Raw genomic sequence first — 25970 nt, 5'->3', positions numbered from 1 at the left:
CAGGAACAAAAATCACAGCCTGGCTCCTGTTGCTGGGGGCTAGGCATGTGCTGGGGGCACCCCTTAGGGGAGGGGCTTGGAGCTGGGAAGGGTGGCCAGGTGGGGCAATGGGTGTGGGGAGCAGCAGGTAGAGGTGAGGCTGGGGGCCTTGCCAGGAGCCCGCATCACCCATATGGGGTCTTGGAGTCTGGAGCATGTGGGTTGGGGTTTCCATGGAGCTGGGTTAGGAAGGCACTGGCTCAGTGGATAGTTTAGGGCCCCCTCTCCTTATCTCCCACTGGCCTCCAGCTCCTCTGCCAGGAGCACCTGGTCGCTCTGTGTAACCCTGGGTCTGAGAGGCCAGCATGTGTGGAGTAGAGGAGCCCTGCAGAGACAGCAGTCATTTTCTCTCTGGACAAGCAGATGCCTCCAGTCCCCTAATGCATTTCTGTGCTGAGGCCACATCATTTGCTGAGACCCCCCAGCTCACCAGGCCCTACACAGATCCCAGCTGGCACAGGATAGGACAAAGGGAAGGCATGAAATCTACAGGCTCTGAGGGATCAGAGGGAAGGCAGAGACTGCCTGGTCAGAGCCCCTCGGAGGAGGCCTGGGCAGGGATCTAAAGTGACCCTGCCCATGTGAATACTGGTTGCCACTGTGGGCAGCAGTGCCCAGCAGGGCCGTATGGAATGGCTTGGAAGTCACTGTTACAGGACACACACTGGGGGTGGGGGAGGAGCAAGCTCGGGACCTGTCTAGACCCAGGCCTGTACAGGGTGCCAGGTGACCTTGGGGCCCACAGGGCATGCATGGAGACATGTATATTGCAGAAGAGGCCTGATGATCAATGTAATGGCCATGTGGTGGTCACATGTATGCATTGAGAAGCTAGGAAGCACTGCCAGGAGGTGTGTGGCCACTGGGGAAGAGGCCAGCTGCACACTGTGTCGCACGAGGGGTGGAGTTAGACCTGAGACCTCCCCATGACTCGTGTCCCATTAGACATATCCTGAGTCCTGACTGTGAGTGGCTGGAGGCTGCCAATAGGAAGGTGGTATCAGAAATAGCAAGATGCTGGGTGTCACCATGCAGCCCACAGAGCAGGCTCATCCCTTATCTACCCACATGCTCCCTGAGCCTGCTCATTCAAGCCACATCCTGGATACATGGGGTTGGACAGCCTTTTCAGAGACCTGGGGGTGGACCCATTCACCTGGAGAAGGCAGGGAGCTCAGTGAATGCAGGAGAGTCCTGCTCACCTGGAGGGATTAGGAGATGATGGGGAGGCCACTTCAGAACCATAGCCTGTCCATGGGTGTGTGCCATACTTACCCATGGGACTGGAGAAGACATCCTTGCTGCTTCTATACATGTGCATATATGTGCATGACTGCCTGTGTGTACATGTATGTTGGGAGCCATGGCACCATATTCCCTACCTGGCCTCAGAGGTCAGACCCACCAGCACCATAGTGTCTGACAGAGTGAGGGGGGAAGGTTCTATGCTTCAGCTTCCCATGAGTGAGAAGGAGCTGTGACATGACCCTTTCTCAAGGTGTTGGAGGACCCATTAGCCTCACATAGACTTGGGGGTGGGCCATTAAGAATAGCATCGTGCCACTGCAACAACCCCACCCACCCAAGTCCTCGGGTGCAGGAAGACCCCAGTGGCTGTCCACATCCCATGTCTGAGTCCTGCATCATCCCCAACCTCCAATACTGAGAACATGTGGTGTGTCTGGTACCTCGGCCACGTAGCTGATGGCGTCCTTCAAGTTGAGCTCATGGAAAACATTAAGAATTCGATCTCGTGACTTTTGGGCTGACCTTCTCATAAGGATTTTGCTGAGGAATTTTCTATCAAAATTGGACCACCTGGGGGATGGAACCAGAAAGTGTCAGCACCTGGCAAGCTGTGGGCAAGGCCTGGAGAGGACGGAGAAGGGCATTCCCCACCCACTACCCAGACTCACTGAACATGGTCTCCTAAGCTGAGTGGGCACAGAAGACCCCCTTGTCTCTCCCTGGTTTTTATGTACTATTTATAACCACCACAAAGGTGAGTTTTAAAATAAGAGCAATAAACCACAATCAGACCCATTTCACAATTCTGTACTTTGTTCCTACCTTTCTATCTGATGACATTTGTCATTAGAAGGTACATAAAATTGTGGGTTCCATTTTCTAATTTAACTCCATATTGCAGAGAGTTTTCCAAATCACTATACAGCCCTCTAGAGAGGTGGGGCTGGGTGAGGGCAGGGGCCCCGAGCTCTGGCTACAGTGACAGGGGTGCATTGTACCTGCAAGAGGCATAGGCCAGGGGAGGAGACCCCCCAACCCCAGCTCTCACACTTAGAGAGAACCAGGCTGCCCAAAAAGAATAAATTTTTTAATTCAACACAATTAGAACAGTGACCAGTTGTTTGGGTCAGAAGAGGATGTGGCTGGGCCAGAGTTGAAGAGGAACTTCTAGAAGAGGCTCAGTGCACTGCGGGAGGGGGGACACCCTGGGCAGGAGGGGCTCCAAGCAGAGGAAGGGGAGGAGGGGGCCCCAGGTGGAGGAGGGGGACCCAGACATTTAGGTTCCTTTGAGTACAGTGTTCTTCCATAATTAGGGTTTTGTGGGGCTAGATTTAAGGTGAAAGGCAGTGTTCTCTTTACCCTGAGGGTCCTATAGTCAGTCATTGGATAAAGGAGGAGGGAAGGAAATGAACAACTGAGGCAAAAGTCCCGCCCAAGGTTCCCATGTGCCAGCCACTTACTTGTCTCTGAGATAATTGTGTCCGATTTGTCCTGATATGTCCTCGATGGCTGAGAGGATGTGGTCAAACGCCTTTCCAGAACAGACAGGAGGGTGGGTGTCACTGATGGCCCTCCCTGTGCTTCTCCCCATGCCTGCCCCTTCCCCCAGCTCTCCCCCTTCCCCACTGCTTCCTCCCTCCCTGCACCCCCTACCCGGCCATGCAGCTTCTCATTGAGTTTGGGCTCACGATGCTCACTCCTCTTCACCTTCAGCCACTGCACCAGGGGCTTGATGGTCAGGCCCTGGGAGACAGAGGTACACTGATGCTGACAGCCAGGGCAGGCCCCACTGCACCCCACTCCAGCCCAATGGGTCCCCAGTGTGTGAATCTACACCCGACTCACTCGCACCCACACAGGGTGAAGTGGGCCACCCTTATCCAGGGACCTTCCCTGCAGAGAGGAACCCCCCCAACAGCCCCTGTGGGTCCATTGATACCCCTAAAGAGCCCCAAATCAGCTTCTCAAATGAGCCTAAAGTAAGGCCAAGTTGAGGGATAAAATATTAACTGGGGCTCCGTTAACCAGTGGCAGCTAAGGAAGGACATTTTTAAGCCAAACTGTGCTGTGTCCCCTGTGGGGCCACATGAAAACCTACAAAACAGCTCCTAGTTACTAAAATTACAAAATCCAATTAGGGCCTGGAGTTGGAAAGGCCCTTTGGAGGGAGCGGTGACGGTGGCCTGCCCCTCGCAGCCAGCGAGTGGGGCGAGGAGGGCTGTCGGGGGGACAGCAAGGCGAGGCTGGCCCGGCCGGGGGCTACCTGGAAGATGACGGTGAAGTAGATGACAACGATGGTGGTGCTGACAAAGAGGTTCTTCTCCTTGACCTTCTTGTCATCTAGAAGGACGACCAGGGCAAAAGCCACGGCGCCCCTCAGGCCGCCGTAGGACATGACCACCTGGTCTATGATCTCCAGCTGCACCATTCGGTACCGGTTCAGAATCCAGGTCTGCAGCACGACACCTGCGGGGACCAGGCGGGGACCAGGCGTGCGCTCAGCTTCCACAGAGCACCGTGCACCCACCATCGTCCTCCTAGGCCGCCGCTGCACTTGAAAGGTAACATCTAGGAATTCCCTCCGTGGATGGAAGGCGGTGACAGGTGACAGCAGCATCCAGCATAGGGCTTGATGAAAACTCCAGCCCGTGGCCCTGCTCACCCCCGGCCCTTGTTCTACCCTGGAACCGCGCGCTCTGTGGATACGGCCAACACTCGGAGTTTGTGGTGCTGGGCTGCCGGGCAGCTCCGCTGTTCTCAGGTCTCAGTGTGGCTAAGGCTCTACTGGCTGAGGCCTTGCCTCTTGCTGCTCAGGCAGCTCCAGGGCCAAAGGCCACTGCTGAGGGCAGCAGGAAGAGAGTGACCCTACCCCACCATGGCATCTGCTCCCCGGAGCCCTTGGTCCCCAGGGACTGGGGAAGGAGCAGGTGTGACCACTGGGAGCCTCTCTCACTGCCACTGACCCCACTCACGGCCCCCAAGGCACCACACACCAGGGATGGTGGCAGGTTCTGGGTGGGGGTAGCAGGGACTCCTGCCTCACACATGCCATGGTTCATTTCCTCAGTGACGACACTGTCCCTGAGTCACTCTGCCACATCCAGAGTGAGTCAGTGGGAAACCAAATGGGTTCCCCTGGGTTCCAGAACCTTCCATCCTGCCCCCAGCTGTGTCCCACCTTAGTCTCACTGTGGTGAGGCCACAAGAAGGCCTGGAACTTCACTGAGGACTACTGACAGTCCATCTGAGGCTCCCCAGGGCTCCTGAACCTACCTTTCACTGGACTGGGGGCAAATGCCAAGTCCCTGGTTCCCATGACTCCCCACAGCCAGTTCCATTGTCACCCCACTATTGTCTCCCCAGTGCTGTCCCTCCATTGTCCTCCTCCCACCTTTCTATTAGCTCTGTAGTCTCCCATCCTCCATCTCTCCATCCCCCATCTTCCCCCATTGTGCCCCATTCCCATTGTCCCCCAGCATCTCCCATGGTCCACATGGTCTCCCCTTCATCATCCATGGCTCCCCCATGCCCACACTGTCCCTCACCATCCCCCATCACCCCCCACTCCCCACCCTCTGCCACCATGCCCTCACCAATGGCTCGGTACACAGAGATGAAGACCAACGTCAGGAGCACGAAGGCCGTGTTCCACTTCCAGATCTGGGGGTCCACCGCCGAGATGCCCAGAAACATGAAGATGATGGTCTCGGCCCCGCTCGCCAGCATCTTCATGGTGTAGCGCACAGTGGTGGCCGACTGCTCCGAGATGTTGGCCTTCACATACTTCTGACAGCAGATGCCACAAAAGGTGATGCTGGGGTATAAGACAACATGCATGAGGCCACAGGGCCACACTCTGCTCCCACTTGACCTTGTGGGGTCATTCTCAAGACCCAGCACTTGCTGTCCTCTGGTGGTACCTCAGGACCTCTGTGTCCTGGACAGACATCCACCTCACTGATCAGCCCTTCTCTCCATGAGCTCGGGGTTCCTACCGTGGATCAGCGCCCTGAGCTGGGCCCATGCCCAGCTCCAGTACCTCGCCACCACTGTCACCTGAGTATGAGCCTTCGGGACCTGAACCCTAAGCTGCAGAGCAGGTTGCCTGTTTCTGTCCAAGCCAGGCTGGCTGGCTCTGCTCGAGGCCGAGGGCAGACCTGGGAGGGAGGGGTCGGGTGTGGGCCCAGAACACAAAGCCCTTCCCCTTTGGCTCGGAGAGGACCTGCAGCTCTGACAATTGCATCAGAACTCCAACTCCCTATTTAAAAAGCTAAATAGATCAAATTTTTCGCCCCCACAGTGACTTTCCACTCGGCTTGGGAAGTGGGCCAGGCAGATAGTGTAAGGGGCTGTGAAAGACGGCGCCTTCTGGGGGGCTGTGGGAGCCCAGGCGCCACTCCTGCCACCCCCTCGTCTGGGTGGGTCCTGCTCCCTGCTTAGCCCTCCCCCCCCTCCCAGCAGGGCCACCAGAATATGCTCCAGGCTCTGGGGCCTATAGGAGCGAGGGAGGACTTACGCCAGGATGGCCGACAGGGACAGCATCTCGGAGGTGAGGTAGGACAGGTAGGAGATGACGAACACGAAGCCGGGCTCGATGATACGCACGTGCTTGGTGAAGCGGGTCACCAGTGAGAGCAGGAAGGCGAACACGACCCCCACCAGCGTGCCCCCCAGGCTCACCACGAAGAAGGACACTGCAAGGGGCAAGGACGTGATGCTGGGCTGCCTAAATGGCCCTTTGTGGCCTGGGCATGGCCTGACCCATGTGGTGTGGGCCAGGCTGGTCAGGCTAGCCTTCCTTCCAGGTCATTCCTCATGGCAGTTGCCTGGTAACCTCCCCCCCGCACACACACACACAGAGGCACTAACAGCTCAGCAAACAAGAGGCCTATTATCTGGAAGAGAGGCCTGGACTCCTCAAGCCTCAACATGGAAAGCTGGGGAGGGGACAGTCCTGCAGCCCACAGGAGGCCCAGCTCCCTGCTCCCATCAGAGAGAGAGCACTGTGACAAGTGGCCCTTGGGTATGGGTTAGCAGCAAGGACCAAGCTCTGCACCTGCAGGCACAGCCAGACTGTTGTTATTCCTGCCCCAAGAAACACCTAGAACCCCTCAGGACACCAGGACCCATATTCTCCAACCTGATATTCTTGTGGGTCTAACCAGGCAGTGACCCTCGGGCTTCCCAGGGTTGCTGGAACCCAGTAAAATTGTTTGTGAAACACACTGGAGGCAGAAAGGACTGTCAAGCTGTGGGTCACAGGGGCAGGTCTGGTGCCCACGCCTGGCCCGGCCCACCTCCACAGTCTACAGAGGCGCTGCCAAGAGGTGGCCTGCATCTTGGAGAAAGAGATGCTACCTTGGCATTCCCCTGATACATGGACCCACCAACACATACCTATGCCTTTCACGCAATCCACACCAGTCACCTTGTCACCACCCAGGGTCACGAAAGATTCAAACACGGTGTACAGGACCTGGGGGACAGAGAAGCAAGCCAGACATGGGGTCAGCCCTACATCAGCACTGACCCCTCCCTGTCCTGGGCCTCAGGCCTTTTGGGACTTAGGGCTGGAGAGAGGAGCTTGTGGCAGCCATCTATTTTGGGGCCTGCACGCTGCTGGCAGGGAAAGCATCACAGGGCAGTAATGGTCGAAAATCATCACAGGAAGAAGGCCAAAGATGAGCCAGCAGGCGGGACCAGGGAGACAGAACATTCTGGAAGGAACTAGAACCTTCAGGAGCAACCTGGCCCTTTCCTACTCTGGGCAAAATAGGGGCGGCCACAAAGCTCACCCACTGCGTTCAATTTCATTTTCCAAGACAAACCCAGAGTTTCATCCTTAATGACTTAGTTCTCTGTTTTGGTGCCCCCCGGTGTGGGATCACACCCCCTGGCATTTTTGCATGTTGATGTTTAAACCTTACCCTACCAAGACATTGAGATAAAACGCCCAGAAACCTTATCCGAGGCCTCAGTTGTGGAGACAGCTGTGTTTTCTGAGCCTGAGCTCTCCTAAACGATGTGCCGGGCTCTACCCCCAGGAGGCCAAGGTGCTCCCTGGGTGAGCTACAGGCCCCCAGGGAGGAAACTTATCTCTGTGCCCCCAAGTGTGTGCTCCCCAGGGCCCCCAAAGGGTGGGTGTATAGAACTGTATTTACAGAAGGAGACACACAAGTGCTGTGCACAGGGACAGGGCGCACACAGGAAGGTCATTGGGAACCAAACCACTGCTTGCCTGGCTTCTTTATGCAAACGCAGGTGGGAGGGAAGACAGGGCCTATGTAGGAAATCCTGGCTCCAGCAGGAGCTTATGCCTCTACAGAGACGCAAAAGCCTCAGGACAGAGCAGCCCCAGTCTTGAAGGAGCCGTGCACTGTGTTTCTGATTATATCTCAAATTACTTTTAATTCCCCAAGACTATCTCATCTGTCACATAGGAATCTGGTGCAATCTGCCCTTAAGCTCTTCCATCTCCTGAACCCTGAAGGGAAATCAGGGAGGAGAATTTCTTAGAGAAGCCACAGGCAGTTTTACAGCAAACAGGGAACTCCAGGTCCCTGCCGAGGTGGTGGGCGAGGTGGTGGGCGGCAGGACATGCAGCCAGGCCTAGAGCTGCTCAGAGACACGTTTACTTCCAGTGAGGCTGTGGCCTAGTTTGGGGGCGGGTTTTGAAAACCTCAAGATGACCACAATCCTGAGACAGTTCCTCGAATTCATGAATCTTTTATTTGCTTCTCATAGTGTTAACCTGCCCTCCAGCCCCTGCTCACCCACGGGCCCTGCTGAGCTCCTTGGCACAACCTCCTTGAGGGAAAATCACCCTCCTGAGCACACTGACAGCTGATGCCCCTCCCTAAAAATGTGAGATTTTGTTTTTATGTATTCATTCTCTTTGGAAAATCAGGAAGGAGAGCACCAACTGTGGACCCAAAGTTAAAGACCCTCTGCTCTGGGAACAGAGACCGTGAAGGAATGAAGTGTGTGTGTAGCAGGGAGGGAGAGGGGGTGCTAAGAACTGAGAAAGAAAGAAAGAAAGAAAGAAAGAAAGAAAGAAAGAAAGAAAGAAAGAAAGAAAGAAAGAAAGAAAGAAAGAAAGAAAGAAAGAAAGAAAGAAAGAAAGAAAGAAAGAAAGAAAGAAAGAAAGAAAGAAAGAAAGAAAGAAAGAAAGAAAGAAAGAAAGAAAGAAAGAAAGAAAGAAAGAAAGAAAGAAAAGAAAGAAAGAAAGAAAGAAAGAAAGAAAGAAAGAAAGAAAGAAGAAAGAAAGAAAGAAAGAAAGAAAGAAAGAAAGAAAGAAAGAAAGAAAGAAAGAAAGAAAGAAAGAAAGAAAGAAATCTGATTAAAACAACCAGTCATTCGGAGTTAGGAAAAAGTAGAGGAAAAGGCCCCAGTGAAAGGAGCTGGCCTGGGAAATGCTGTTTAACCACGAGCCTTTAGGGTGTTGGGGCCAAGGAACAGACTCGGGCTCTGTGGGCGACCTCGGCAAGGCTCTCCCTGTGCTAACGGCACCGAGGGACACGTGATGCCCAGGGAGTGGGGGCTCAGTGGTTTCCAGCACAGTAAATATGGTTCCCCCCACCCACAGCTTTGAAACGCTCTGTTGCAAGTCCAGGACCCTCCCCTGCCCTCTCACCACAGTGACAGCGTCATTCAGCAGTGACTCCCCAAAGACAATGATGAACAGGACCTCGTTGACGTGAACCTCCTCAAACACCGCCAGGACAGCCACTGGGTCCACAGCAGCGATCAAGCTGCCAAACAGGAGGAAATCCAACAGCCCGATGTTCAGATCTCCTGGGAGACAAGGGGGCATCAGGGAGAGCCTTAGAGGGCCGGGCAAGTGAGGGTCCCTACGGTGTCCCCTGGCTACCAGGACCTGGGAGAGAAGAGGGACTATGGGGAGCAGAGGCAGGAGCACATCCTTGACCTTCCCAGGACTGCCTCAGGCTGCTTGCCTGGTAACTGCTGGGCTGGGAACCCCCAGGGTGGGGCCTCTAACTCTCAGGGCTCAGATAACTGGTGTGGAACCTGGGTTAGACTACTGGCCTACCTCAGGGGCTCCCACAGTCCTTCCAGAAACACAGGAAGCAGCAGCCCATTCAGAGGAGACTGACTGCCCCTGGTTCTCTTCATCTCCCCTTGGGCCTGGCTGACCCCTCCTGGCTGGCTCACCAGTGAGCCCACTGCAGGCACGTGAGGGACTCGGGTGGTGCCTGGCCATGAGACATGCAGTCAGATCCCAGCCCTGGGGAATTTGCAGCTAGGTCAATGTGAGTACAGATGGAGGTTCATAAGTGCTGGGAAGGCATCAGGGGACTTGATGGCATGGGTGAAAGCCTCCCAGGGAAATGATGTCTCAGCCATGATTGGAACAACCAGGAAGGGCCCAAAGGGAGGTTTTGGGTGGGGGTAGGCCTCACAGGATCCTGGGGACCACGACTGCCTAGGGCCCCCAATATGAGCAGCTACAGAGGGTTGGGGAGAGAGGGTAGGAGGGAGATAGATGACACATATGGGGGTGCTGGGAGGGGTGGAGCAGAGACTGGAGGCAGGGAGGAGGTCGTGGAAGGCGTGGGTCCGTGTGGAGCCCAGCCCCCTGCTTCCTTCTGCTGCACTGCTCCTGCCCAGGGGGTTCCTGGGCACCCTTGGGTAGGGAGGTAATGCTGAAGTGTACTTTCATCCTTTGCAATTCTTCCAGAGTTATCTCAGGTCCCAGATCACCAATAGGCTGTGTGCAAACCCTGTTTCCCAGCGACGAACCCACAACCTCAGAGAGGTGCATGTGGGTGCCTGTCTGGCTCAGTCTGAGTGTCAGGTCTGCTCTCAGCTGGGCTTGATTGGAGAAAGACATTGGCTGCAGGCCTTCCTGCTGCCTTTTTGGAATTGAGTCCCCACCCCAGCCTAGTGGACCCCAAGGGTCAAGGAGCCAGTCAGGCCTTGAGGGCAGGAAGAGGCCCACCTACAGGGCAAGGAAGATAGAGGGAGTAGGGAGAGGCGGAGTACATGTGGGCTGAACGCTGCAGGAGCCTTGCTCTTCCTCAGGGCTAAGCCACGTCCCCACGGCCCCCTCAGAGAAGGTGGTCTCTGTAGAGGTTTGTGCCCCAGAGGGAGTTGGCTGGGAGCTACTAAAGCTCCACAGACTGGAGCCAGTGTCACTGTCCAGAAGTGACAGGTGTTATAAGACCAGCTTCCAGTAAGTTTAAAATGCCCCATTTGGAATGGGGATCATAGGTTTTGCTTTTCCACCCCAGACTCTGTCAGCGGGCAGATGTGATAACACAGTTCTACCAGGGGCTTCCAGATGTACACCCTCCATCCAGGCCCATCAATCCTTAAATGCCTCCCTGAACGTTGGCCTCAAGTTGTGGAGGACCCTGACCGACCCAATGGCACATTCCAGAAGCCAGCCACTCCAAGCATGACATGACCTGGGGCCAAGAGCAGCCTGCCCTCCTTCCTGGTGAGAGAGTCCACCACCCACTGACCCTGCCAAGAGAGTTCTGTGGACTGGACTGTGGGCTCAGAGCCGACAAACCACATGTTCTAGCCCCTCTCTCCACCTGGGGCATGAAGACCTGTGGCTTCACCCACCTGCTGGGACCTCTCCAACTGCCCAGAGCTTCTGCAGAGCCTATCTTTGAGCTGGCTCACCTGGACAGCGACCCAGAAAGCCTAGGCTGACCCTTCCTCAGAAAGGCACACTGAGCCTTGAGCCCCTGGTCTGCACAGACAGATCCCTGCCCTCCCAGCTCCATTGGTTCCCAGCTTTGTTTATCCAGGAACAGAGCAGACATGTTGGCCCTGGGTTCTGTTCTGCTCCATGACCTGGGCTGATGCCCAGCCTGACTAGCTGTGTGCTGGGTGCCAGTCACAGGTGTTCCTACTCTAAACCTTGAGACTTTCCCTTGGGCCCAGGGGCTGGTGATGGCCATGTCATCTTAGGTATGTCCTGACTACCTAAAGACATCGCCAATAAATGTAAACTAATCACACCTCACGGTCCTGCAGCTTCTAGGCAAGTGTAGCCCTATGTCACCCTTGGTAGGTCTCTCCGGGATGAGCCTGTTGGGTGGTGCCAATAGTGGGGGGCTTGAGGGAGCATGTGTGCTCCCTGTGGAGTAAGGACAAAGTCCTGAGGTGATAAACATGCTAGGTGAGGTGACTGTTCTTGTCAGGGGACCTTTGGTTTCTCTTCCTCAGTGTATCTCCTGTGTCACTAGGAGGAGAGGAGGGGCTCAGGTGGTGCCTGGTGTCAGGTGGTGTGAGGCTCTTCCTTTAATCAAATGGGAAATTGAGGATCTGGGCTCATCCCCACGAGTCTGGCTCCAATGGAGGAAGTCTGTGAGGTGCGGCTAAGTGCTCGGACAAGCCCGTGGGTGCCAACATTGACCCTTTCCCTACCCTGGTTACCCAGTGCGACCTGTGATGCATCAGGGGCAGTGGAAGCAACCCCAGACAGTGCAGCATTTAGGGCTTCATGATGCAGGCACATCCGTGTGAGGTCTCAGTGAACCCCTGGCCTCACCTACTCCAGTTTCCCAGGGAGATAAGAACCAACTCCCAGGTGGGTGGGGTGCACCTCACAAGTCTACCAGGCCAGGGCTGAGTTAAGTAACCAAACTGCAGGAAACACAGCAGGGGAGTAGCTTCAAGTGCATGTGAAAGGGTGTGCCCTTTTCTCCAAGGTTTGGGTAGAAAGGACACCCAAACACTTTGCTTACGTGGGCATTTACATGGGCTAAGGGGCTCTGCCAGAGGGGCCTCCTCCTTTCTGTTTCTGGGGACTTGGGGACAGGGGAGTGGGGCCAGACCTCACCTCCCTGCCAAGGGGGAGGGACAGCAGCTGGGCTGTTTCACCTGCCCGGCCCACTGGCCACCCTGGTCTAATAGGACTTCATTCCCAAGCAAGACACATACCTTGGCCTGGGGATGCTGGGTTGTACATGGACCAGCTATTTATGAATTGAACCTTACTTTATTTTATTTTAATATGCCTTTATTGATTTCAGAGAGAGGAAGGGAGACAGGGAGAGAGAGATAGAAACATCAATGCTGGAGAGTCATTGATTGGCTGCCACCTGCATGCCCCCTACTGGGGATTGAAACCCAGAACCCGGGCATGTGCCCTGACCGGGAATCAAACCTCGATCTCCTGGATCCTAGGTCAATACTCAACTGCTGAGCCATGCTGGCTGGCTTGAACCTTACTTTAAACAAACCAGGAGGGTTAAGTGGACCCACCGGTAACATTTCTCGCTGACCCGAAACACCACTTTTTAGGCCTGTGTTCTGCACCCTAGGCTTTCTTAAATGGGGCTGCCTAGAGCCCACCTGACTGAGCCCGCCCTGAAGAGCTCACCCTCTGATGCCCACCCTGCAGAGCCCACCCTGATGTCGCCCAGCCTGCAGAGCCCGCCTGGTGGACGGGGGTGCCTACTCACCCATCAGGCCACTGAGGAAGACGCCATAGAGGGAAAGGCCCGTGGTGGCCGCATTCCACACGGTGCCGATGACAGCGTACAGCAGGATGGTGCCCAGGTTGCCGAAGAAGAGCCGGTTGGGCATGAAGTAGCCAGCATCCAGCACGATGGGTGGCAGCAGGTAGAAGAAGAAGACGTTGGGCGTGAGTTTGAAGGAGGCCATGCGGTTGGCTGCCCAGACAATGCCGCCTAGCACCAGGCCCACCACAATGAGCAGTGCACTCTCAGGGACCACGCTGGTGACCTTGTGGGACAAGTGGAAGCCTGCGGAGGAGAGAGGCGTCAAGGGGGCCAAGAACCCTCGGGGGAGGGGAGCGAGGTTGTGGGGAGTAGGACCCACAGGGAAGGGGAGGGAGAGTGAGCAGCTGGGACCCCATGTGGGAGGAGAAGGAGGGAGAGGGTTGGGGACCCCACAGGAGGGACCATCCTGGTACCACAGGACAGACATGGGCTCCAGAAGCAAGGCCCACATCCAGACTATACACGTTTCCTTCTGTCCTACTCTCATGGCCTGGACGCCTGGCCAGTCCTCTGTCAGCTGCCCCTCAGGACCTTGCCAGAGTACACCCTCCTCAGGGGTCTCCCCATCTCCTGCCCAGAGAATGACCCCCTCCCAGGAACAGAGCCTTCTAAGACTAGGGTCTCCAGGGCTCCCTAAAGAAACTAGCTCCACTGCCCGCATTCTAGCTTTCAGGGGATCGTGAGCTCCAGAGGTCTCTCCACCCACAGCTGGCCCCTCGCTCCCCTCAAACCCTTGGGCCATCAATCCTGCCAGGGTCTTAGGATGAGGAGGCACTGCCCGCACAGGCCTATTGGAGTCCATTTCTCCTTTGTTCTCTTCTAAGACTCAGAAAAAAAGTGATAATTCCTACGTTGAGCCTGATTGCAAAATAACTGGAATGTTGACGGAAGCACTGGGCTCCTTCTGCTTAAGCGATATTTGGCACGATTATCCTTTTCAGTCACTGGATTCTGCTTATTGAGAGGTTTTCTTTGAAATTCTGAGGAGCATGTCTCCTGAGCTGCTAGGATCGCAACCCCCAGTGGGGAAGAGAGGGATGCAGAGCACAGGGCGCTGTCTTGCCAGGGTCCTGTCCTTACAGACCCTGCCCCATCTCGGGGAGAATTCTTGGGTGAGGCTGGAGGAGGTGGCTGGCTCAGAGGCTGGGTCCAGCTGGTTCTGATCCAGCCCCACCCTTGCTGTCAGGTTGCCTCACCCCTCCACGGCCTGCTTTCTCACTTGTAATTACCAGTTATTGTGGGGGCTCCCCAAGGAAGGAAGTCTCCTGTTCTCACTGTTGTTTCTTCCCTGTGGACAGCCCTCTCCAATCTGGCTGAGAAACCGAGTGACAGATCCAGCACAGGACCTTCCCGGTACCATGGCCTCTGGCCTGTGTCCTGTGACTTACAAGGGTCCCCTGCATGCTTGGTAAGGATCAGATTTCATCTGGGTACTGCTTCTGGGGCCTGAGGACCTGCTGGGGGTCCTGCTCCCATGCCCATAGGCCTGCAGGCCCTCTGGAGCCCCCAGCCCGGCTGCACATCTTGCATTCTGATCAGGTCCTGCTTTCTCCTCTGATATCTCACACACACACACACACACACACACACACACATCAGGTGGAGGCAGCATTTCTTCGCCCCACCCCAGAAGAAGCACCCAGGAAGCCCGCACAGGGAGTTCCAACCCTGGTGGAGAAACTCAGGAGGCCCAGGAGGCTGGCGCCTGGATGTTTCCACATACCTGAGGAGGGGTGACAAGTGGCACCAGAGGGTGACCACCTGGAATGAGGGAAGTTGTTTCTGAATATGGAGGACTGGGTTCCTGGATTTCCTCAGGCCCTGCCAGGCTGCTCAGCAGGAAAACATCCTGGCCGCACCAGAGTTTACAGGCTCACACCCCCTGGAGGGAGTTCTCTCTGAGCTTGGGAAGGGCCATGATGTGGGTGAGAAAGGACAGGCGTCCAGCACAGCCTACCTCGGGCCCAGTTCTATTCCCACATGACAGCGTCCGAGATCCTGTTCTCCCTTGGCAGCAACTGGCCTGCCAGATCCTCTCACAGGGCTAGCCAAGGCAGGGGCACAGAGAAGTCATCTCTTCCTGTGACAGCATGCTCCAACTGCCCCGGGCCCTGAGACATTGGGGGTTGCCTTATGCTTTGGGAAGAGACCTGGGAGACCTTGCCCTTCCTTGTGGCCCTGACATCCAAGCACATAGGGCAGCACAAGAACCCCCTGCAGGTCCCAAGGCCCCACACCAGACACCAGACACCAGACTCAGCAGGTCCTGGACTGTCCCAGGAGTCTGCATTCTAATGGGTCTAAAGGCCCCTCCCTGGCGGACTCTGGAAAGGACTGGGGCATGTGTCTCTCCATCTGGACTCTCCCTAATTGTTTATTAATGTCCAGAGAGAACCGAGCTGATGGTCTTCTCTTCCTTCCTGATGGACTCAGTGTCCAGGAGCTGGGTTTAGAAGGTCAGTGGTCCCTGCCCCTGTCTGGCCCCACTTCTCTATCCTTGGCTGGGCCATTGGTGAGGGAATGCCTTTCTCTGAGGTGGGGGAGCCTCCTGCCCCCATGAATTCCCAAGAGCCCCAAGCCAGCGTGTTGGGGGCCACCCTCTTGGAGGCTCTAACTCCATTCACCATTATGTAAGTCACTGTTTTCTACAAAATGCATGTTTTCTGTCCTTCCTCATGTCCTGGCCAGGCTCTAGCAGCGACTGTATTTGTGACAACCTCCTCACTTGTTTCTCTTGCCTTTTAAGGGCCAGCAAAGCTCCCACAGCAGCTGGGAGGCTGGGACCCTCAGTGCCCACTGGTCAGTAAGCCTCTTGGAAGATGGAATCCAGTGACCAAAAGACATAGCACTTCAGGTCACAGGGCCCAGAGCCAGACCTGGGGGGCACCGAGTGACCTCTGAACTCTGGAAGGCCTCTTGGTGAGGAGGCAGTGAGGGATCCCCAGACCTGGCAAAGGTGGTGTGGTCAGGACTTAGTGTTTAGTCACAATCTCTCCAAAATTAGAGATTCACCACCAATCATGATCATGAGCATTGTGAGTTTACCTTTGACAACTGCAGGGCCAGGGGGCAGGAAGGTGCCGAGGGACCAGGCTTATCCTTAAAAACAACAACAACAAACTTTGCACTTTAGGAACTGGAAGTCCTCGTTGGCACCATCGCTAATCCTCTGCCACATTCCTGTATGGCAGCTGGTTACTACAAAATCTTATTAATTTGGGAAATGAGAGGATGAGACGCCAACTTCGGACCAGATACTTTTGCTCAGAAGCCCTGAAAATCCACAGAAAAAATAATTTGCACTTTTTACTCACTGAGAAAGAAACCCACATCCGCACACAGTGCGTGGCACAGGCACTTGATTCTGAACGTCTGCCGTCAGCGCGGAGCACACTCTGTGGGCGCATTTTAAGGTTGAGGGCTCACCTGTGTTCTCCTGAGTGGAAGTGATTGTCACATGTGCCCACTGTGGGGGGCGGGGTCCCTGTCCTCATCTCAGGCAGGTGAGAAACAAACAGCAGATTTAACCTGGCTTCTCTTCACCTTTGGGGAACAGTCTTTCCTCTTTTGTGACCTGTGTCTTCACAGCATTTGTTCACAACTTCACAAGTTCTCAAGCTTTTTCTTATCGACAGGTCGCTCTTCTCATATTGGTCCAGGGATATTTTCACTGTCAAAGGTATGGCCACTTCTCTTTTTACTTTATGTTGTTTTGCTATAGACACACATCATCTCTTCAGGTAAATCTATCGGTCTTTTGTTTTATGGCTCCTGAGTTTTGGGTTATGCTTCAAATAGCCATTCCTACTCCTCTGATTTCTACTAAACTTTTAACATTCAATTCAGCTTGACTTGAATTTAACAAAGAAAAGATTCAAAAATAGTTGTAAAACTGAAGGACCTTCCCAGTCCCAAAGAGAATCTTCCCTTGAATCTGAGTGTCCGTGGACAACTCACTGCTCCTGTGGCTGGGGCTCCCACACCTCCCGCATCCGTGGGTGCTCGGCCAGCTGTAACATCATGTTCTCTCCTGGGCATGGACTCACTCTCTGTTCCTGCATCAGAGAGTGGCTGGGTTTCACCTTCTCATGTTTGCAGACATCTCCCCGATGCCTGTGTCGAGGGGTTGTGTCCTGGGTTGCACAGAGGCCCAGGACCTCCCCCAGATGCTGCACCATCTTTGGGCTCTAAGTGGTGTGAGGAGGAAAGTCAGGCCAGCTGCTTTTACTTACTTGTTTCAGCCCTGCAAGTCACCTGTTGGCTTGTTTTTTCTGTCTGGTTGTTAGAAGAAATTTTTTCATCCTTGAGAACATCCTTATAGCAAGGATACCTCTCAACGCTGATTTTCCTTCTTCCCCCAAATATTGAGGACGCCTTTTCAGCTGCAACTTCTGCCCTCCCTCCACTTCAGTGCCCAGCCTCTGGTTACAGGTTTCTTTCTGGCATGGGGACACGGGGAGGGTGGCCGTCTGAGACTGTCTAGGTTCTCCCAGAACTCAGGGTCTCTGGTTGAGGGGATTTCTTCTCAAGCGTGTCTTGCCAGCCTGGAACGGGTTAGGCCTGCGGGCAGCTATCTTCATCTCCCATGACCACGCTCGGATGGCAGGTTGCATTGTAATGAGCTAATTAAACCAAAAGCTTGATAGCTTTAAAGTGGCAATTTGCTAGTGGTTTAGCAATTAAGCACATAATGGAGCACTTTAGGGATAAGAAAGTCAAGTTCTGGCTCAAAGTGCCCTGCAGCATTGCTCCTACTGCTTATGGTAAGACTTTCCAGCCAGAACCGGGTCTGGCCACCGTGGGGTGGTCTGTGGTGGACACAGGCAGGGACTAAGCTCTTGGTCAGGACCCACGTCACTGCAGGCCACACACTTCCTGCCTGCCTGCACATTACCAGGATAGGGTAACAATACTCGTGTCTCAGGGTTATTGTGGGAATTTACCAAGGTGATGGGGTGGAGGTGACAACTCATGGGGCCTTTCTTTCCTTCCTGCACCTTCAGTCCACAGTCCACAGCCCTGTGAGGGCGAAGGTGGGGAGAACACCCATCCAGCAACGTCCAACCTAGCATCTTTGTCACTGCCACCACCTCGGGCAGCTTGGTCTTCTGGGGATGCATGCAAGAAGGGCACTAGGGTGGCGGGAGCAGGACACAGAGTGGTCAGGTTAGGAGCTCCAGGCTCTCACCCTGCTCCACTGTCCTCATCACCAGAAGACCCAGCACCTCAGCCCACACTGTGGGAACCATGTGCTTATGTGGGCTTGGCCACCTGGACACCAATGGCAGTGGGAAGATCCTCCGTTCCTTCTCAGCCTTTGTTCTCTTTACCTCCAAAGAGACAAGGGACCAGCAAGAATATGTGAGCAGGCATGTGTGGTCACCTCCTCTGGACCTACAGCTCCGGGGTCTACACATCTGGCCTGCCCAAGGCCTGAGCCATGAACAAAAAGAAAGGACCAGTATCCTACATCCCTGTGCTACCAGTGTGGCCTTGATTGGGACGTGAGCACATGGTGTAACCTTGTGCATCATAATTCTGCTTTTGCTGGGGAGAAGCCGGACCATTTCAGCTGGAAGGGCAGAGGAGCTGCGCTTTGTGTGCCTCGTGGTGTGTGAAAGGCAGCAAGCCACCCAGCTGTACATCAGCCCTGCATGCTGACACTGGCGGCAGCAGCCAGTCAGAGCTGAGACAAAGCTTTGCAGAGAGACCCTGGCTCCCTGCGTACCCCAAACACTTCCTTGGCAGCAACACACACCGGTGTAAACTCCAGCTCAACAGACACTGATGTACTCCCAGGGCCAACAGCACCGAGTGATAATCACAGTGGGACGCGGCATGGGAGTCTCTGTACAGGACAAAATCAAAGTGTGCCAAGGACACCAGACCACCAAACAGCAGAGTGAGGCCTGGCCGGGTCTGAAGCTCCCCTGCTGTGGCAGGTGTCTTCCAACAAGGAACTTTAACAAGTGACTTCCAAGCCTACAGGTAACTGATCGCAGAGACCACAGAGTTACAGCTAATTAAATGCAAACAGCCTGGCCACAGGATAGTAACGACAGGGGACATACACTTTTAGTTCTAATTACAACCTATGACCAATGTTAAAGGTCAGAAGGAGCTGACCAGCCAGCTAGCCAGCCGTTTCTGGAGCAGGCCCCGGACAAAGCTGGCACCAAGGGGCTCAGGAAGGTCATTGTTTATGTGTGTCATGCCCGTCGAGACACAGCCAGGACCTCGACCTGCGGTCAGGCCCTGCGTGGTTGCTGCCTCCAAGGATCTCTCCACAAGATTTCAGCTGAGTCCACGCAAATGCAGCAGCACAGTAAATCCTTTGGTTTTACTTTAACATGTGCAAGCCTGGTAAATTAACCCTGCGGACAAAATAACCAGAGCAAACAGTAACACCTTTCCAGAGGAGGGATGGGAAGCACTTGGGACCCATGTCGCTTGTAGGAGGAGCTGGTAAAGACTGAAATGTCACACACTCAGGTACACACAGACACACAGAGATACACAGAAAGATACACAGACAGACACACACACATACACAAAGACACAGACACAGATACACACACAAATGCATGCAGATATACACACATACACAGAGAGATACACACAAAGATGCACACATACACACACTCACATACACAGATACACATGCATGTGGGTCCCCATCATTAACTCTCTAGCATTCTCTACAGACAAGGTACAGGGGCCCCTCAGCATTCCTCCAGGACAGGGGCTGGCTCTGTATACCTGGTCCCCAGCAGCCTACTCCTCTCTGACCACCAATGCACTGGCTGAGCTCACTCGGCACCCTGTGAAGAATTATAGTAAATGTGTCAGCCGAGTTCAGGGCAGGAGGCAATGATATTTATAGTGTCCGCAAATGTTATCTAACTGACCCAACACCTCCTGCCTGCAAGGATGTTCCAGATGAGTGCTCTGAAGTCACCATCAGATGAAGCAGAATGAGACCCTGGCCTCTCCCTGGGGAGGGCTGTGCAGGGAGCCCCGCTCCCCTGGCAGGTGTGCATGGAGGGGAGGGAGGTGGCTGCTTCTTGCACCACGTGCATAGAGCTTAGAGTACTGGCCCTTCTGCTCACAAACCAGTGTTTAGAATTTTTAAACATTGCATGTTTACAAAACTCAAGCAAACTTTGTCAACTTTTAAATTAAAAAATGAAAATTGTTAGTGGCTTCCTATGAAAGCAGTAGATTCTTCAATTCTGAGCCATTGCGAGCAACAGACATGAGGATAGAAGGAAGACTGGGCCTCCACACTGCAGCGATCTTTCCCCCAAGTGCCTCCTCCCTCTTAGTCCTTCCTCTCTGTCAGTCTGCTCCCAAAGTGTTCCATAGACAAAGGATTATACATTTTAATTTAAAGCTTTGAGAGTGGATTTGTAACAATTACTAACAGTATCTACTGCTTTTCAAAAGTTTGCATTCTGCCACTTCACTTTTATGAAAGACCTACATTAGTACCTGTTTTTGCTAACTGGAAGAAATTCAAAGAGGTTTTTTGTTTATATGAAAAAAGGCAAAAAGCACAAAAAGCATTCAGTGTTTGTTTTGCAGCAGCCATTATGGAGGCAGTGGCACCCAGAGTAGGGAGAGTGGCAATGTTTTTATTGTGTTAATGTTATTTTAGGTCTTATGTGTTATTTGGTATGATTTGGTAGGTTTATTTTTTTTAGTCTGGGAACACTAAAAATGTTTTCCCATATAAATGAATAGTAATTGCTTCTCCCCTTTAAGGCATTTTAAAAAAATGTTTTTATTGATTTTTTAGAGAGAGAGAGGGAGGGAGAGGGAGAGATAGAAACATTGATGAGAGAGAAACATCAATCAGCTGTCCCGCACACCCCCAACTGGGGATCAAGCCCATAACCTGGGCATGTGCCCTGGCCAGGAATAGAACCAGCAACCTCCTGGTGCGTGGAACGATGCTCAATCAACTGAGCCACACTGGCTAGATTCCCCTTTATGCCATTTTGGCTTAAGAAAGTTTTCATAGAAACATTCCATTTTCAAATTGTTGGGGAAATCTGTACATCTTTATGGTTGGAAATTGGTGGAGTAGCTCCTATTGTACCAACTCTCTCTCAAGTAACAAGCATGAACTCTGAAAAAAACCACACACACACATATGAAACTACTTACTACACTGAAGGGATACCTAAAGAAAGCAGAAACTAGAGTGGTCTCTAAGCTTTGAGGAAGGAAAAAGCACTGAGAGATTTCCCTGTTTGTTTTTTAATGGCTTTTTCCCCCAGAGAACAGATCCCAGCCAGGCCATGCAGAGCAGCTAAAACTCAGAAAGAAACCTGTAGTCTTACTGGATTGAAAAATCAGAGGACAAAGATCAGTGTAAGCACAGCAGCCAAGAAGTGAGGGTGAGGGACAAATCCAAGAAAGAGATGAACCTGAGAGCCAGAACACCAGAGTCTGTGTATGAACTCTTTCCAGATCTCTAGCTGATCCTTGCATTACACACGAGAGAGGCAGGCCCAAGCACCAACAGAAGCCAAAATAATTGGGCAGAGATATCAGCTGCTGTCATCACAGCAGAAACATATTTGGAGTTTCAGTCCAGTTCTGGTAAAACAACAATGCAGCAACAACAAATATCACACACAAAAATCAATGTTCCTCAGAAAAACCTAATAGAATACATTGCATCTATAATGTATCAGTAATAATGTCCTGGATACAATCCAAAATCACTAGACATATGAACCAGGAAAGTGGGACCCATAAATCAATGGAGACCTCAAGATGTTGGAGTTAGCAGACAAGGATTTAAAAATACCTATTAAAGCAATGTTTAAAGATATTAAGGAAAGTATAATATGTAAACAAATTGTAAACCTTAGCAGTGTAATAGAACAGGGGTTGGTCAATTTTTCCTAAAGGGCTAGATAGTGGGGTTTAAGATGGCAGCAGCATAAGAGGATACTGAATTCACTCCCTCCCATGAACACACTGAAATATACATGTATATAGAGGGAAATTCCTTCTGAGAGACAATAGATTTTGATGAATGAACAGCTTTTGAACAACAAATGAGAGAAAAAGACAAATAGAGAACACTTAGAAATTGTGGAAGCTCTCTGGAAGCTGCAGGAATTCTCCAGGGTCGGAGGCGCCAGTGTCCCTCTCCATCTTGATAGGGTGGATGGGAGTTCTGCTCAGGTGCTTTAACCTACCTACAAGATCACTACAGCATACTCTCAGACACACTGCTCAGAGCCCATTTCTTCTCTGATTAAAGGGAGCAAGCAGGATCAACAGGTGTCACCACATGACCTGGCCTCCCTGCCCAGAGCTGCTCCAGCCCAACAGTCCAGTGCCCCAGGCTCTGTAGGCTCCTGTCAGTCTACAATCAGTCTGCCAAAACCACCCAGCACACACAGCCTACACAGAGGTCACTTCTACACAAGGCCACTTTTTTAAGACTGGGAGAAAGCTATTTTGTCAAATTCATATAATCAAACTTAGAAAGCCAAACAAAATGAAAAGACAGAAAAACATTTCTCAAATGAATGAACAAGAAAAATCCCCAGGAAAAAAATCTTAAGCAAATGGAGTTAAGTAACTTGCCTGATAAAGAATTTAAAGAAAAGGTCATAAGGATTCTCACCAAAATCGAGAGTGGAATAAAGGAACTTATGGAACACTTCAACAAAGAGTTAGGAAGTATAATAAAGAACCAAGCAGAGCTGAAGAATATAATAACTGAAGTGAAAAATATTCTAACAGAAGAACAAATCGGCAACCTAGAAGACAGACCAGTGGAATCAACCAATCAGAACAACAACAAGGAAAAAGAATTTTAAAAAACAAAGATAGTTTAAGGGACTTCTTGGATAGTATGAAGCACACAAACATTTGCATTACAGGGATCCCAGAAGGAGATGAAAGAAAGGAACAGCAACTTTATTTGAAGAAATAAATGGCTGAAAACTTTCCTAACTTTGGGAAAGAATCAGAAATCCAGGCTCAGGAAGCACAGCAAGTTTCAAACAAGATGAACCCAAAGAGACCCACACCAAGACATATTGTAATTAAAGTGGTAAAAGTTAAAGATAAAGAGACAATGTTGAAGAAAGCAAGAGAAAAAGGACTGGTTATATACAAAGGAAACCACGTAAGACTATCAGCTGATTTCTCAGAAGCAACAATTATGGGCTAGAAGGAAATCACATGAAAGGAACCTACAACCTTGAATAATTTACCCAGCAAGGTTATCATTCAGAATTGAAGGAGAGATAAAGAGTTTCCCAGACAAACAAAAACTAAATGAGTTCCTTACCAGCTTTACAAAAAATGATAAAGGGCATTATTTAAGCAGAAAAGGGAGTCCATAATCAGAAATAAGAAAATATGAGAAAGAAAAAAATCTCACAGGTAAAGCTAAATATTTAATAAATACAGTAAATCAGACATTAAAATACCTACTATAAAGGTCCAAAGACAAAAGTACCAGAATCGACTCAAATTACAATAAGTCGTTAGGAGTTCACAAAACAAAAAGAACTAAAATAGGACATTAAAAACATTAAGCATAGAACAAAAATCTAGTACTTTTACTACCACATGCACCTGGCTTTCCAGCCAGAATATATTAAAACTTAAATGCGTATCAGTTTAAAATATACTGCTATAGATACAGAATGATATACATAAACCTCATGGTAGCCACAAAAATAACCTACAAAAGATACTCAAAGAATAAAGAGAAAGAAACTCAAGCAAAACTACAAAAACAACCCAAAACAATGAACAAAATGGCAATAAGTACATACATAATAATTACTTTAAATGTAGATGGATTAAATGTGCCAATTAAAAGACATAGACTGGTTGAATGGATTTAAAATCATGACCCATCTATATGCTGCCTACAAGATACTCACTTCAAATTGAAAGACACATGCAGACTGAAAGTGAAGGGATGGAAAAAGATATCCCATGCAAATAGAAGCAAAAAGAAAGCTGGGGTAACAATGTTCATATCAGACAAAACTTTAAAACAAACAGTTAAAAAAAAGACAAAGAAGGACATTACCTAAATATAAAGAGGTCAATCCAAGTAGAAGATATAACAGTCATAAAGACCTATGCACCCAACAGAGAAGCACCTAAATATATACAGTAAATATTAATAGACATAAAGGGAGAAATTTACAGTAAAGAAGTAAAGGATTGTAATAACCCACTGACATCAATGGACAGATCATCCAGACAGAATATTAATAAGAAAATGATGGTCTGAAATGTCACATTAGACTAGATCAATTTAAAAGGCACTTATAGAACATTTCATTCAAAAACTGAAGAATATACATTTTTTAAGTGCCCATGGAACATTTTCCAGGATAGATCACATAGTAGGCCACGAACAAGCCTCAGTAAATTCAAAGAGACCAAAATCATATCAGGCATCTTTTCTAACCACAATGGCATGAAGTTAGAAGTCAACTACAGGAAGAAAACTAGAAAAACACACAAATACACAGAGGCCAAACAACATGCTACTAGCAAGCAATGGATCAAAAGGGAAAGCAAACAAGGAATCAAAACCGCCTTGAGACAAACAAAAATGAAAATGCAATTTTCCAATTTTATGGTATGAAGTAAAAGCAGTTCTAAGAAGGAAGTTAATGTTCTACAGGCTTACCTCAAGAAGCAGGACAAATTCCCCCCCAAATCCTAACTTTACACCTGAAGGAACTAGAAAAAGAAGAGCAAACAAAACCTAGAGTCAACAGAAAGAAGGAAATAATTAAAATCAGAGCAGAAATACATGAAGTGGAAATATTTTTTAAAAATAGAAAAGATCAATGAAATTAAGAGCTGGTTCTTTGTAAAGATAAACAAAATTGACAAACCTGTAGCCAAAGTCATCAAGAATAAGAGAGAGCACCCAGATAAATAAAATCTTAAGTAAAAGAGAAGTTAACAACTGACACGACAGAAATACAAAAGATCATTAAAGAATACTATGATTATATGCCAACCAATTCGACAATCTAGAAGAAATGAATACATTTCTAGAAGCATATAACTTTCCAGGACTGAACCAGAAAGAAAAAAATCTAAACAGACTGATCGCTAGTGATAAAACTGAAGCAGTGATCTAAAAACTCTCAACAAGTAAAAGTCCAGGATCAGACAGCTTTACAGATGAATTCTACCAAAACTTTAAAGAAGAATTAGTACCTATCCTTAAACCATTTCAAAAAAATCAAAGAGAAAGGAACGCTTCCAAAGTCATCCAATGAAGACAGAATTACCCTGATACCAAAACCAGGTAAAGACATTACAAAAAAAAGAAAATTACAGGCCAATATCCCTGATGAACACAGAGACAAAAATCCTCAATAGAATATTGGCAAACAGATTCAACAGTACATGAAAAGGATCATGGACTATGACGAAGCGGAATTTATGCCAGGGCTGCAAGGTATCATTGATCAGTGAATTGATCAGCATGATACACCTTATTAACAAAGCAAATGATAAAAATCACATGTCAATAAATGCAGACATTTGACAGAATTCAATTATGATAAAAACTTAAACAATCTAATTAAAAAAGAGGCAGAGAACCTGAATAGATGCTTCTCCAAAGAAGACATATAGATGACCAACAGATATATGGAAAGATGCGCAATGTCAATAATCATCAGGGAATGTAAGTCAAAACCACAATTAGCCCTGGCCGGGTTGCTCAGTAGTTAGAGCTTCACCAGGGACAGCGCGTGCCGCGGCCTCCCTCTCGCAGAATGAGGAAGCTGGAGGCCTGCTTGGGCGGGTGTTCTTTGCGAAGGCTTTAAGTTTCAAGAACATAAAAGATTCATTACATCATCGGAAGCATGAGAGGAGAAAAATCTCGCCCTCAGTTGGGGTTGTGGTTGGTTGGAGGTCTGGAGATTGACTCTGACCTTCAAATTCATTGTAAAGTCCACTGAAGCAAAGAGGCAGACACTACACTTTAGCATGGGGTTGGGGGGACGAGAGGGGCCCCCGAAAAGGCTACAAGGATTTGGCAAACAGATGCTCTAAAGGGGAGAGATTTGGATCTCATTAACCTTTACAGTTTCATGTAAAAAATCCCAGCAAGGCTACTTCCTCCATGGACATCTTCCTGCAAACACAAGGTGTGGACGA

General features: G+C 50.7%; 1 protein-coding gene across 1 annotated transcript in view; it reads right to left on the bottom strand.

The window, feature by feature from the left end:
* The window catches only part of SLC9A3 (solute carrier family 9 member A3), a 41085-nt gene that overhangs the window by 3081 nt on the left and 12034 nt on the right, over positions 1-25970 (bottom strand). The window contains exons 2-10 of the mRNA XM_016212512.2: positions 12729-13031; positions 8921-9081; positions 6685-6763; positions 5804-5981; positions 4881-5101; positions 3551-3753; positions 2941-3030; positions 2748-2818; positions 1728-1857 (exon numbers count right to left, since the gene is read on the bottom strand). Coding sequence (XP_016067998.2) covers positions 1728-1857; positions 2748-2818; positions 2941-3030; positions 3551-3753; positions 4881-5101; positions 5804-5981; positions 6685-6763; positions 8921-9081; positions 12729-13031 — 1436 coding nt within the window. The remainder of the gene's footprint in view (positions 1-1727; positions 1858-2747; positions 2819-2940; positions 3031-3550; positions 3754-4880; positions 5102-5803; positions 5982-6684; positions 6764-8920; positions 9082-12728; positions 13032-25970) is intronic.

Source organism: Miniopterus natalensis, chromosome 3, assembly GCF_054644295.1.
Source record: "Miniopterus natalensis isolate mMinNat1 chromosome 3, mMinNat1.hap1, whole genome shotgun sequence".
NCBI classification, from domain to species: Eukaryota; Metazoa; Chordata; class Mammalia; order Chiroptera; family Miniopteridae; genus Miniopterus; species Miniopterus natalensis.
Note: the sequence above shows the minus strand (reverse complement) of the source record. Positions and strands in the feature narration are given on the sequence as shown.